The sequence below is a fragment of the Microcaecilia unicolor genome, chromosome 2, assembly GCF_901765095.1.
Source record: "Microcaecilia unicolor chromosome 2, aMicUni1.1, whole genome shotgun sequence".
Lineage (NCBI taxonomy): Eukaryota > Metazoa > Chordata > Amphibia > Gymnophiona > Siphonopidae > Microcaecilia > Microcaecilia unicolor.
The window spans coordinates 154,269,523-154,283,305 of NC_044032.1; the positions used below are offsets into that span (position 1 = coordinate 154,269,523).

The following is a 13,783-nucleotide window of genomic DNA, read 5'->3' on the forward strand; positions in this document are numbered from 1 at the left end:
CGGTCCCGCACGCAGGGCACGGCCACCGCGCATGCGTGGCCGTCTTCCCGCCCGTGCGTGACTGCTCCCGCTCAGTTGAATGACAAGCAAAGGAATGAGTAAAACACAACTCCAAAGGGGAGGAGGGAGGGTAGGTGAGAACAATCAGCCTGCTGTCCTCGGAGAACACCTGCTACAGGTATGTATCATTCGCTTTCTCCGAGGACAAGCAGGCTGCTTGTTCTCACAACTGGGGTATCCCTAGCTCTCAGGCTCACTCAAAACAAGAACCCAGGTCAATTGAACCTCGCAACGGCGAGGGCATAACAGAAACTGACCTACGAAGAACAACTAACTGAGAGTGCAGCCTGACCAGAATAAATTCGGGTCCTGGAGGGTGGAGTTGGATTCAAACCCCAAACAGATTCTGCAGCACCGACTGCCCGAACCGACTGTCGCGTCGGGTATCCTGCTGGAGGCAGTAATGAGATGTGAATGTGTGGACCGATGACCACGTCGCAGCTTTGCAAATCTCTTCAATAGTGGCTGACTTCAAGTGGGCCACCGACGCTGCCATGGCTCTAACACTATGAGCCGTGACATGACCCTCAAGAGCCAGCCCAGCCTGGGCATAAGTGAAGGAAATGCAATCTGCTAGCCAATTGGAGATGGTGCGTTTCCCGACAGCGACCCCTTTCCTATTGGAGTCAAAAGAAAAACAATTGGGCGGACTGTCTGTGGGGCTGTGTCCGCTCCAAATAGAAGGCCAACGCTCGCTTGCAGTCCAATGTGTGCAACTGACGTTCAGCAGGGCGGGTATGCGGTCTGGGAAAGAATGTTGGCAAGACAATTGACTGGTTAAGATGGAACTCCGACACCACCTTTGGCAGGAACTTAGGGTGAGTGCGGAGCACTACTCTGTTATGATGAAATTTGGTATAAGGAGCATGAGCTACCAGGGCTTGCAGCTCACTGACTCTACGAGCTGAAGTAACTGCCACCAAGAAAATGACCTTCCAGGTCAAGTACTTCAGATGGCAGGAATTCAGTGGCTCAAAAGGAGGTTTCATCAGCTGGGTGAGGACGACGTTGAGATCCCATGACACTGCGGGAGGCTTGACAGGGGGCGTCGACAAAAGCAAGCCTCTCATGAATCGAACGACTAAAGGCTCTCCAGAGATGGCTTTACCCTCTACACGAAGATGGTAAGCACTAATCGCACTAAGGTGATTCCTTACTGAGTTGGTCTTGAGGCCAGACTCTGATAAGTGCAGAAGATATTCAAGCAGGTTGTGTGCAGGACAAGAGCGAGGTTCTAGGGCCTTGCTCTCACACCAAACGACAAACCTCCTCCACTTGAAAAAGTAACTCTTTTTAGTGGAATCCTTTCTAGAGGCAAGCAAGACGCGGGAGACACCCTCAGACAGCCCCAAAGAAGCAAAGTCTACGCCCTCAACATCCAGGCCGTGAGAGCCAGAGACTGAAGGTTGGGGTGCAGAAGCGCTCCGTCGTTCTGCGAAATGAGAGTCGGAAAACACTCCAATCTCCACGGTTCTTCGGAGGACAACTCCAGAAGTAGAGGGAACCAGATCTGACGGGGCCAAAAAGGCGCTATCAGAATCATGGTGCCGTGGTCTTGCTTGAGCTTCAGTAAGGTCTTCCCCACCAAAGGTATGGGAGGATAAGCATACAGGAGGCCGGTCCCCCAATGGAGGAGAAAGGCATCCGACGCTAGTCTGCCGTGTGCCTGTAGTCTGGAACAGAATTGAGGCAGCTTGTGGTTGGTCTGAGAGGCAAAAAGGTCCACCGAGGGAGTGCCCCACTCTCGGAAGATCTTGTGTACCACTCTGGAATGGAGCGACCACTCGTGCGGTTGCATGACTCTGCTCAGTCTGTCAGCCAGACTGTTGTTTACACCTGCCAGGTATGTGGCTTGAAGAAGCATGCCGAACTGGCAGGCCCAACGCCACATCCCGACGGCTTCCTGACACAGGGGGCGAGATCCGGTGCCCCCCTGCTTGTTGATGTAATACATTGCAACCTGATTGTCTGTCCGAATTTGGATAATTTGATAGGACAGCCGATCTCTGAAGGCCTTCAGTGCGTTCTAGACCGCTCGGAGCTCCAGGAGGTTGATCTGAAGATCCTGTTCCTGGAGGGACCACAGTCCCTGGGTGTGAAGCCCATCGACATGAGCTCCCCACCCCAGGCGAGATGCATCCGTCGTCAGCACTTTCGTGGGCTGTGGAATTTGGAATGGACGTCCCAGGGTCAAATTGGTCCGAAGTGTCCACCAGTGCAGCGAATTGCGACAACTAAGGGACAGGCGGATGACATCTTCTAGATTCCCGGTGGCTTGGCACCACTGGGAAGCTAGGGTCCATTGAGCAGATCTCATGTGAAGACGAGCCATGGGAGTCACATGAACTGTAGAGGCCATATGACCTAGGAGTCTCAACATCTGCCGAGCTGTGACCTGCTGAGACGCTCTGGTCTGGGAAGCGAGGGACAGGAGGTTGTGGGCCCTCGCTTCGGGAAGAAAGGCCTGAGCCGTCTGTGAATTCAGCAGAGCTCCTATGAATTCCAGAGATTGGACTGGCTGGAGATGGGACTTTGGGTAATTTATCACAAACCCCAGCAGCTCCAGGAGGTGAATAGTGCACTGCATGGACCGGAGAGCCCCTGCCTCCGAGGTGTCCTTGACCAGCCAATCGTCGAGATATGGGAACACGTGCACTCCCAGCTTGCGTAGATACGCCGCGACCACCATGAGGCACTTCGTGAACACCCATGGGGCAGAGGCGAGCCCAAAGGGCAGCACACAATACTGAAAGTGCCGTGTCCCCAGGCGGAATCTGAGATACTGTTTGTGAGCTGGCAGTATCGGGATGTGGGTAACATAGTAACATAGTAGATGACGGCAGAAAAAGACCTGCATGCTCCATCTAGTCTGCCCAAGATAAACTCATATCTTGAATTTGTACCTGTCTTTTTCAGGGCACAGACCGTATAAGTCTGCCCAGCAGTATTTCCCGCCTCCCAACCACCAGTCCCGTCTCCCATCACCGGCTCTGGTACAGACCGTATAAGTCTGCCCTCCCCTATCCTAGCTTCCCAACCACCAACCCCTCTTCCCCCCACCTGCTCCGCCACCCAATTTCAGCTAAGCTTCTGAAAGCGTCCTTTAAATCCAGGGAGCATAGCCAATCGTCTTTCTGAATCATGGGGAGAAGGGTGTCTAAGGAAAGCATCCTGAACTTCTCTTTGACCAGGTATTTGTTCAGGCCTCTCAGGTCTAGGATGGGGCGCATCCCCCCTGTTTTCTTTTCCACAAGGAAGTACCTGGAATAGAATCCATGCCCTTCCTGCCCGGGTGGTATGGGCTCGACTGCATTGGCGCTGAGAAGGGCGGAGAGTTCCTCTGCAAGTACCTGCTTGTGATGGGAGCTGAAGGATTGAGCTCCTGGTGGGCAATTTGGTGGAGTGGAGGCCAAATTCAGGGCGTATCCGCACCGCACTATTTGGAGAACCCACTGGTCGGAGGTTATGAGAGGCCACCTTTGGTGAAAAGCTTTCAACCTCCCCCCGACCGGCAGGCCGTCCGGTACGGCTACTTTGATGGCGGCTATGTTCCCATGGATCCAGTCAAAAGCCCGTCCCCGGCTTTTGCTGTGGAGCCGCAGGGGGCTGCTTAGGCGCACGCTGTTGACGGGAACGAGCGTGCTGGGACTGTCCCTGTGCCTGAGGAGGCCTTCGGGCTGGCTGGGTGTACCTACGCTTGTTGTAGGCGTAGGGCGCAGCCTGCCTGGCCCGGGAAAAACGTCCACCTGTAGAGGTGGATGCAGAAGGCGCCCGGTGGGAGAGCTTGTCGAGGGCGGTTTCCCGCTGGTGTAGTTGGTCCACCAACTGCTCGACCTTCTCGCCGAAAATGTTATCCCCCCAGCAAGGGACATCCGCCAGGCGTTGCTGGGTGCGGTTGTCCAGGTCAGAGGCACGCAGCCAGGAGAGTCTGCGCATCACTATACCTTGGGCCGCAGCTCGAGATGCCACATCACAGGTGTCATATATACCCCTGGACAGGAACTTTTTACACGCCTTCAGCTGCCTGACCACCTCCTGAAAAGGCCTGGACTGCTCCGGAGGGAGCTTATCGACCAGGTCCGCCAGTTGCTTCACATTGTTCCGCATGTGAATGCTCGTGTAGAGCTGGTACGACTGGATGCGGGTCACGAGCATGGAAGATTGGTAGGCCTTCCTCCCAAACGAGTCCAGAGTGCGAGACTCCCGCCCCGGGGGCGCCGAGGCGGTATCCTTCGAACTCCGTGCCCTCTTGAGAGCAGAGTCCACGACCGCCGAGTCATGAGGCAATTGGGGCCGCATTAACTCTGGGTCAGAGTGGATTCTGTATTGGGACTCCGCTTTCTTGGGAATGGTGGGGTTAGATAATGGCTTCTGCCAGTTCCGAAGCAGTGTCTCTTTGAGGACATTGTGCAACGGTACCGTGGAAGACTCTCTAGGTGGTGATGGATAGTCGAGGACCTCGAGCATCTCAGCCCTCGGCTCATCCACAGAGACCACGGGGAAGGGAATGCATATAGACATATCCCTGACAAAGGAGGCAAAGGAGAGGCTCTCAGGGGGGCGAGAGCTTCCTCTCCGGTGAAGGAGTGGGGTCGGAGGGAAGGCCCTCAGACTCCTCTGAGGAGAAATATCTGGGGTCCTCCTCCTCCCCCCACGAGGCCTCTTCCTCGGTGTCGGACATGAGCTCTTTCAGCTCAGACCTGAACCGGGCCCGTCTCGACTGCGAGGAACCACGTCCTCGATGGTGGCGTCGAGCGGTGGACTCCCGTGCCGGCGGGGATGAAGCTCCCTCCATCGACGTCAACGGGGATTCCACCTGCGTGGCGGTCGACACCGGTACCGCAAGCGGCGTCGGTGTCGGAGGCCTCGGCATCGGGCTGGAGCACGCCGGCGCCTCCATCAATGGCGCCGGGGGGCGCAAGCACCCCAGGAGCCGGCAAGGCCTGGCGCATCAGCCCTTCCAGAATCCCTGGAAGGATGGCTCGGAGGCACTCGTCCAGGCCCGCTGTCGGGAAAGGCAGGGGGGCCGGTGTGGGTGCCGGTGCCGGAAGCTGCTCGGGTCCAGGAGACCGTACCGAAGCACCCATGGACTGAAGCAGTGACACCTCTTCGACCGAGGGGGAACGCTCCTCTCGGCACTGCCGTTTCCTCGGTGTCGATTCATCTCTGGAGGCGCCGGAACTAGCAGTCCTGTGAGCCGTGGGCGACCGATGCCGATGCTTCTTTGTTTTCTTTCGGTGCCCATCATCGACGCTCGGTGGCAGAGATGAAGAGGAGGTAGAACCCCCCCAGCCTCGAGGGATCGGGTCTGACAGGGTTCGGTCCCGATGACCCTGGGTAGAGGGAGTGGCCGGGGCCGACTGCCCGCTCGACGTCTCCTGGGGTCGATGCCATCGTCGGTGTCGATTTCGTCGACATCGGTACCGGTACCGAAGACCCGGCCGTCGACGTCGAAGGGCCGGCACAAGTTCCAAAAAGTTGGTCCCGACGAACTTGCCTCGCCACCTGTGTCCACTTTCGCAATCCGAGACACAAGGTGCACGTCTTGGTATTATGCTCCAGGCCAAGGCACTGGAGGCACCAAGCGTATTGGTTTGCGAGATGTGCCGGCCGCACCGACCACACTTCTTGAATCTACTCGGGACCTTCGAGGACATCGACGGAAAAATCGCGTCGGCGAAGTCAAAGTCGTCTCGATGGTGGCGGTGAAAAGCACACCCGAAAAAGAAACTACCGAGCGGCCGCAAGGAAGCGCCCCCGCGCTAAGACGACGAGGGGACAAACAAACTTTTTTTTTTTTTGAAAAGAAAAGAAAAGTGCGAACGCACACGAAAAAGAAAATTCGCGGCTAGGCCGCGATCCGGTTTCCGGGGCTGACCAAGAGAGAGACAGTAACACGTCTCTCCTCAGCGCGGAATCGAAAAAAACTGAGTGGGAACGGTCGCGCACGGGCGGGAAGACGGCCGCGCATGCGCGGTGGGCGTGCCCTGCGTGCGGGACCGCCCACAAAGTTTTTGTTCCGGTTGGTGGGGGCTGCCGTGGACGTCAACCCAGTCGTGAGAACAAGCAGCCTGCTTGTCCTCGGAGAACCCCAAGTACCCCCTCAAAACAAGCCCTGCTTTTCAACCCCAAGAACTCCTCATGGGAAGCGGGGAGAAATAGGAAGGAGACTTGATACTTCCAAATATTTCCTGAAAGCAGAGTTCCTTTAATGTCAGAAGAATGTTAGCTTAAGAAAGCCAATGTTACACAACTATCTATTATGGCTATGCTTGCTCTTCTGAAAATATCACTAAATCAACTATGCAAGTAACATTCAATTTGCTATAAAGATTAACAGGAGGAAAAGGACTTCAGTGGCATGGATCACGTCTAAAGTCAAACTTGGACTAATGGCCCGCCCTGCTTCATCATTAGTCCTAAAAAAACCTCCAGTGTTTAATAACTCAAAACTTTCAATATTTAATTTTTTTAAGTCTTTTTCACTTTTTAAATATATAAACTATTGATTTTTTTAAACATTAAGCCTGCTCATATAAAAGACTTCCAGGTACTTATCTGAGCCAGTACTATATCGCTCTATAGTATGGCTGTTTCACCCTTGCTTCATCAGGAATGTATTAGTTTATGCTGCACTCTCGGTACCCTCTGTCCTGGAGTCTATTCCATCCTACGAGCGTAGGATGGAATAGACTCCAGGACAGAGGGTACCGAGAGTGCAGCATAAACTAATACGCTCCTGACGAAGCACAGAGTACCACCTCAGATAAGTACCTGGAAGTGTTTTACATAAGCGGACTTCATGTTTAAAAAAAATCAATGGTTTATATATTTTAAAAGTGAAAAAGACTTTAAAAAATTAAATATTGAAAGTTTTGTGTTATTAAACACTGGAGGTTTTTTAGGACTAATGATGAAGCAGGGCGGGCCTTAGTCCAAGATTGACTTTAGACGTGATCCATGCCACTGAAGTCCTTTTCCTCCTGTTAATCTTTATAGCAAATTGAATGTTACTTGCATAGTTGATTTAGGTTAAGAAAGCCAAAATATACAATCTTTGGAACTAGGAGGGCTAATTAGCTAAGGAACTGAACAGAGCACATCACCATCTGCTGGAATACTGCATGTTCTAGGATTGCAGGATACCTTTGAGAGAAGAATCAAGAACTACTTTCATTCTTGGTCTCCATCTGCTGGTCAACAGACATAACCCTCAAGTTCAGGATTGATCTGTGGGACACTAAAGAAGAGATCATTTATTTTCTCACCTCCTTTAAATGTTGTGTGTAAAGCCTTATGATATGCCATGAGAGCTGGGATTGTTAGGAATAAGTCAAAACCACTACATCATACCAGAACAGGGTCTCAAGTTAGTATAGTACCTATGCAAAATGCATCACTACTTACTTTCTCCACTGTTTAATTTGTTCAGGATTGGAGTACTCTTTTAAACACTCTGTGATGTGATCTCCAATTTTGATCAAGCACTGTCGGGTGTGCTCTAGCTGTTCTCTCTCTGAAAGACCCTTCTCCGGTCTATCCAACTGTTTCAGTGCTGCTTTGACAGGTCTCATTCTCTCTTTGCACTGTGAAATAAGGAAAGGAATTTACAGTTCTACTAAAGCGTTAACTTTAAAAGACGATTCACCTATTTACATAGGCTGGGGCAGCATACATTCTCTCTTAGGGCTCTATGCACTACACATCCCGCCCCCCCCCCCCCCAAAAAAAAAAACACAAAATGAGAGAAAGCTTTTTGACTAAGGTCCCTAACTCAAGAGCATGTCTTACTGGAATGAAGAGAAGAGCCTTTACTACAGAATGAGTGCGGAATCACAGAGGAATTTGTTTCTAAACTGTATCTAGTGTTTTTTTTTTTTTGGGGGGGTGGGAATCGAAAGGTCTTGTTCACTTAATAAGAGATCAGTCATATATTCAGAAAACTTGTGGTTTCCATGTTCTTTTGTCATATTCCACAAAGCCAACCCTAAATCCATTCAAAAGCACACAAATGGTGAATCAGGAAACACACATGTAAGACAGAATATGGTTTATTTTATTATCCTTAGTTGATTTAGTAAGAATCATTTTTATTTATTCTAAATAAATCTAGCAGTTTTTTTCACTATATATACATCATGGGAAATTAAGAGTTTTGCTAAAATTCTGAGTTATTACTGTTCCAGTTAATATACAACCTAAGATATGCTATCTTTTAAACTCATTACATTTGCTACTTGATTAGAGAGATGGTATAGATGGTCATTTTAGAAGCATCCACATATATAAATAACAGCATTTACATATACAGATTGGCTATACATATAAATATTTTAGAAAGCTGCTATCTACTCGTGTAGATGGCCAAGATGCAGTGATTTCAAGGGAAAATGTTCTGAAAATTCTTACATGTATTTGACATTCTATAATGGGAATACATGTACATTTTACACTTCATCGACATTTGTACAAGCTCTGAGGCATGCACAGGTTTTCTAGAAGTGCTCATGTAGGTGAAGACTTAAATGGGGTAAAGGGAACAATTCTCAATTCCTCACTTTCTATTTTTGCCTCAAAAATAAATTAAAAGAAAAACAACTTTTGTTGCTGAACTAGTTAAATGGCACCACTCGTATGTACAGATTTTTGAAATTGGGCCACTACACGTATATGTTCTGGCACTTATACTTGGAAGCTGCCGAGTGATGCTGCTTTTCCCTGTGTGATCTATGCGCCCATTGTTCATGTCAGCTAATACCCATCCTTGTACATATTTTACAAAAGAATCTGCATACCGCTTATTATACTTTCCGATGCCTTATTTGTCTCCATTTTCAAAATACTTGTTTGCAAATAAAAATATATATCATCAAGCAGCATTAAAACAGTAGCTCATTTAAACCCATACCCTATCCTTCTCCAAAATAAGGAAATCAGAACAAAAATAAGATAATCCAAATCAGTGTTCCACTCCATTTTGCTCTGACCTGACTGGTAGTTTTGCTATAACATCTTTCACAAGGCACAAATCTGTATTTCTTTTCATCTACATTAAAGAGCTTGCGCTTCTAACACCAATTCAATAGAGCAAGGCTAAAAGCAGCAATTGACCAGCCATGTACAAGACAATGTTATCCAACAGTGCCAAGACAGAGCACATTTTCCAGAGAAGACTTGAATACCACTCCCTTTGAGGTTTCATGCACTGCTGGTACAATGAGGCACTGATGTAGCCAAGGCCCTGACATGATTTTTCAGAGTCAAATTAATCTGGCCATATGTCAAGGTCTCCGATCCAACTAGAGTTCTTTTCAAAACCACAATCCCACGTTTGTTGGGATGAAAGGAAACAGAAAGCTATATTGACTTCCTAAACATTTGAACTTAGTTGTACAACTCATTATCATAATCCCTTCACCTGTTCTATCTCTCTCTACACATCTGGACTAGTCAGAAGGGACAATAAGGAATGGGTCAGCACCTTTGCCTCCATCATTGCATGAAAGGAAATTAACAGGTAAGTCCAAATTTCCCCTTCCTTATCATCCATATCAGATTGGTTCAGCTCTACCCAGAAAAGGCAGAAGGAAGTCACAATAGCTCTCAGAACTCATACTTCTAAGGCAGGGGATCCTCAAATCCAATCCTCGAGGTCCACAAGCCAGTCTGGTTTTCAAAATTTCCACAAATATGTATGACATCTATTTGCATTCACTGCATGCAAATAGATCACATACATATTCATTGTGGAAATCCTAAAACGTAGGTTGGGTTGTGGATCTGGAGGACTGAATTTGAGAATCCCAGACCTAAGATGTTGAAACTTGCAGACCTGCATATCTATGTTGAGGCACTTAGAAGATACTGAGGCATCAAGAGAAATAGTCTCTCTAAAACTAAACTCACAGAGGCTTCAAACTCCAACACACATCTCCCATGTGGTGCTTTTTTGCAACACAAGAGGTTGTATCACCTAACTCTATCTTTGCTATGTTGCCCTATTGTTCTTACAGTCAAAAATGTAAAAGAGACTTGAAGGGATCTTCCAGGAATGAATCAGGGGAAAAAGGTGAAGTACCCCCTCCTGATTGGCACCTACAGAAAGTGGATCAAGGTATATGCAGGCTCCCACCAGGGATGTCAGTCCTGGTTTTATCCGGATATCCAGTTCTCCTGATTACTGCTTTTCTTTCCTTGGCTGAAGAACCTTCTTGGTTTAATTTTGCTGAGCTGATATGAGGTCCAATCACTGAAGTACCCCACCTGATATCTAGCAGAGCTGCAAACACTTTTTTCTGTCCTTACCTTTCAGGGCTGCAAATGTGTTTGGCTCAGAAAATTCATTTGACCGATAATGGCATCAGTAATCTGTGCTGCTGCCAAGTCTTGCATGGGAATTCCAACCTAGACCAAATCTGACATGTTTACCAGAGCACTTGTGGGCTACTACTTTACTTCAGCTTTGCTCCCATCAGAAACTATGTTGTTTTCTTGCAACTACCTGGACTGCCTTCTCGCAAGCTAGAAGCGAGGATTGCTGGAGTGCTAGATGGCCCTAAGGGGTTTGAGATGATTTACAAAATATAAAACCAATCCTATTAGTGAAAGGAGGAAGACTAAAAATGGAATTGTGAGACTGAAAGATGCTGTGAACCACTATGTGGATAATGATGAGGAAAAAGCACACGTGTTAAACAACTACTTCTGTTCTGTGTTCACGGAAGACAATCCTGGAGGACCACAATTGAATAGCAAAGGTATATATAAGAATGGAGTGGATATAGCACCGTTCACGGAAGGAAGTGTTTATGAACAACTTTAAAATTTGAAGATGGACAAAGCAATGGGACCGGATGGGATCCATCCTAGGATATTGAGGAAGCTCAGAGAGGTTCTGTTGGGTCCTCTTAAAGAGTTGTTTAATAAATCCTTGGAGACGGGAAGGTTCCTTGGGACAGGAGAAGAACGGATATGTTCCCTCTTCACAAAAGTGGTGACAGAGAAGAAGCTGTAAACTACAGGCTGGTAAGCCTCACTTCGGTTATTGGAAAAGTAATGGAAGTGATGCTGAAGGAAAGGATAGTGATTTCATGAAATCCAATGGGTTACAACAGTGGTTCCCAAACCTGATTCTGGAGAAGCCCCAGCCAGTCAGGTTTTCAGGATATCCACAAGGAATATTCATGAGATAGATCTGCATGCTGTGGAGGCAGTACATGCATATCTCTCTCTTATGAATATTCATTCTGGTGGTATCCTGAAAACCTGAAAGGAATGCGAGGATAGTGCTGGGCAGACTTTTACGGTCTTTGTCTCACAAATGATGAGACAGATTTGGATAGGCTGGAATGGGCTTTGACGGCAACTCCAGTAGTTGGAACATAAGGCCAGAGCAGGGTGGATTTCTATGGTCTATGTCCCAGAAACACCACAGGAAGACCATGATCAAGTATATAATACCATGCTCGTTGTTGATTTTGATCTTGAACTGATAATGAATGTGACTGTTGGGCAGAATGGATGGACCATTCAAGTCTTTATCTGCTGTGACTTACGATGTTACTATGTGCATCATAACTACTAGGATTTGCCCCAGACTACAGCTCCACTCTCAGCCTATCAGGTTCACTTCTACAGTGCAAAATAACCAGAAAAAGGACTTTGGATCCATTCCTTAGAGACAGAGAGACAACTGTGAAAGTCACCTACTCAGAATCCTTTCAGTCTTCCTAGAAAAAGTAGCTTTCTGACACTGGGCCAATGGAAGTCACTCTGAAAGCAGCATGAACATATGGGTCTGAACCCATGGTACAACATACATGTCTACTGTTCTGGAGCATATGACCTGCAGAAAGGACCATTCTCAGGGAGAATGTGGAAACAAAAGATCTGGGCACTGGGAGTGAAGTCTTGGGCATTCTTGATATAGCTTTTCAAACTTTTTCTTGCTGACCACAAGACCATAGGTTTTTGCAGTCCAAATGAATGATCATGCTTTTTTTAATCATTATATCTTAGCTGTTAAATTCTGTCATGTTATCCACACTATCAGGGCTATCTGCCCTACTGCATATTTTGATATCATCCTCAAAAAGGCAGATCTTATCAGCTAACCCTTCTGCAATATTGATTACAAAAATGTTAAAAGGAAATGGACCAAGAACCAAACCTTGTGGCACACTCTGATACTGGCTATCCCTAAGGGACAGGTTCTGAGAACTCAGTCCTATTGCTTGCTATAATTCAGACTCCTTATTCATTTTCACAATGCTACGTTTGGATAAAAGAGAAATAGCTATTGATAAACGGAGCTCATTCTGAGGAAAAGGATGTTACCAGTGGTTGCCGCAAGGTTTGGTTCTTGGGACAGTTATTTTTAACATTTTTATAAGTGATATTGATGAAGGGCTGTCTGGTAAGGTTTGCCTCTCTGCAGATGATACCAAAATCTGCAATAGGCTAGACACCCCTGATGGTGTGGATAACATGAGAAAGGACTTAGAAAAACTAGAGGAATGGTCTGGAATTTGGCAGCTTAGATTTAATGCTAAAAAATGCAAGGTATTGCGACAGTATTCCAACAATGTAAGTGAATGTAGTTCAGTGCGTACTAATCGTTTATTCAATTTAATTGCTTCTTACCAATGGTCCATATGGCTAACTTCATGAGAACTCTTCTCGAAAAAAACTTTCTTTAGGTAACAAATCTTGCAGGTGTGCATCTGTAAAGCTGAGAATAGTATGCCAATGAGAGTATGACATCTTGCCTCACAAATGTGAACTACGCACTGAACTACATTCACTTACATTGCTGGAATACTGTCACAATAAAATGATGCCTAGAGGACTAAGAGTAAACAAAGAACCCAAAATGTACAATGAAGATGCGGACTTTTTGATGAAATGGGAAGCTATCCTCAACAAGTGCTCCTTGGACTTGATGATCCTGATAATCCAAACAGCTAATAAAAAAAATTGAAATATTGAAAGAGGATCTGGATAAAGAATTAGTTTTTCTTAAGGATAATGATTTATGTTTTAAAGATTTATTTGAGGATTTTAACTTACAATTAGGAAGATTCAAAAAAGATGTTAAAAGTATAAAATATGATAAATACAAGAGGGATGAATTAGATTATAAATATGGTAATGTGTATTCTTTGCATCAGAAAAATAATAGACCAAGACAAGTTAGAAATAGGGACACAATCCATATTAATAAATTTGAGCACAAAACAGACCATGAGCAAAAGAGTCCAATTGTTGAACGAAAGTCCAAGAGGGTAAGGAGTGACAATGAGGAGGTATTTGACCCATCAGCTCCACTATACTCTTCACCCCCAAGACATAACCTATCAGAACAGGTTTTTCAATTAGGGAAAATATGGAAAAAATGTTCTACAACAGATCCACCGCAACCACCAAGAGAACAGAGAGGGCGGTTACCATATTATATAGGAAGGGTACGAGGGAGAGGTGGAAGGAGAGGAAGAGGGAGTTCAATCAACAGACAATCTTTCAACAAACAAACTATGAACCAACAGACAAGACACATAGAATTTCTGGAAATAGAACACATTAAAGATACATGCAGTCAATATGGAAATATAATCAATTTATCAAAAAGAGAATTGAACAGTTATTGTTTGTAAGTTTTGATTCAATCTGTATGTTTTTTATCTTGTAGTTTTTTTTTACCCCTGATGCAGCCTGAGGGCGAGGC

At 46.7% G+C, this 13,783-nt stretch overlaps 1 protein-coding gene across 1 annotated transcript in view; it reads right to left on the bottom strand.

The window, feature by feature from the left end:
* The window catches only part of CHD1 (chromodomain helicase DNA binding protein 1), a 560,349-nt gene that overhangs the window by 56,230 nt on the left and 490,336 nt on the right, over window positions 1–13,783 (bottom strand). The window contains 1 exon segment of the mRNA XM_030193417.1: window positions 7,468–7,646. Within this exon segment, the coding sequence (XP_030049277.1) occupies window positions 7,468–7,646 (179 nt within the window).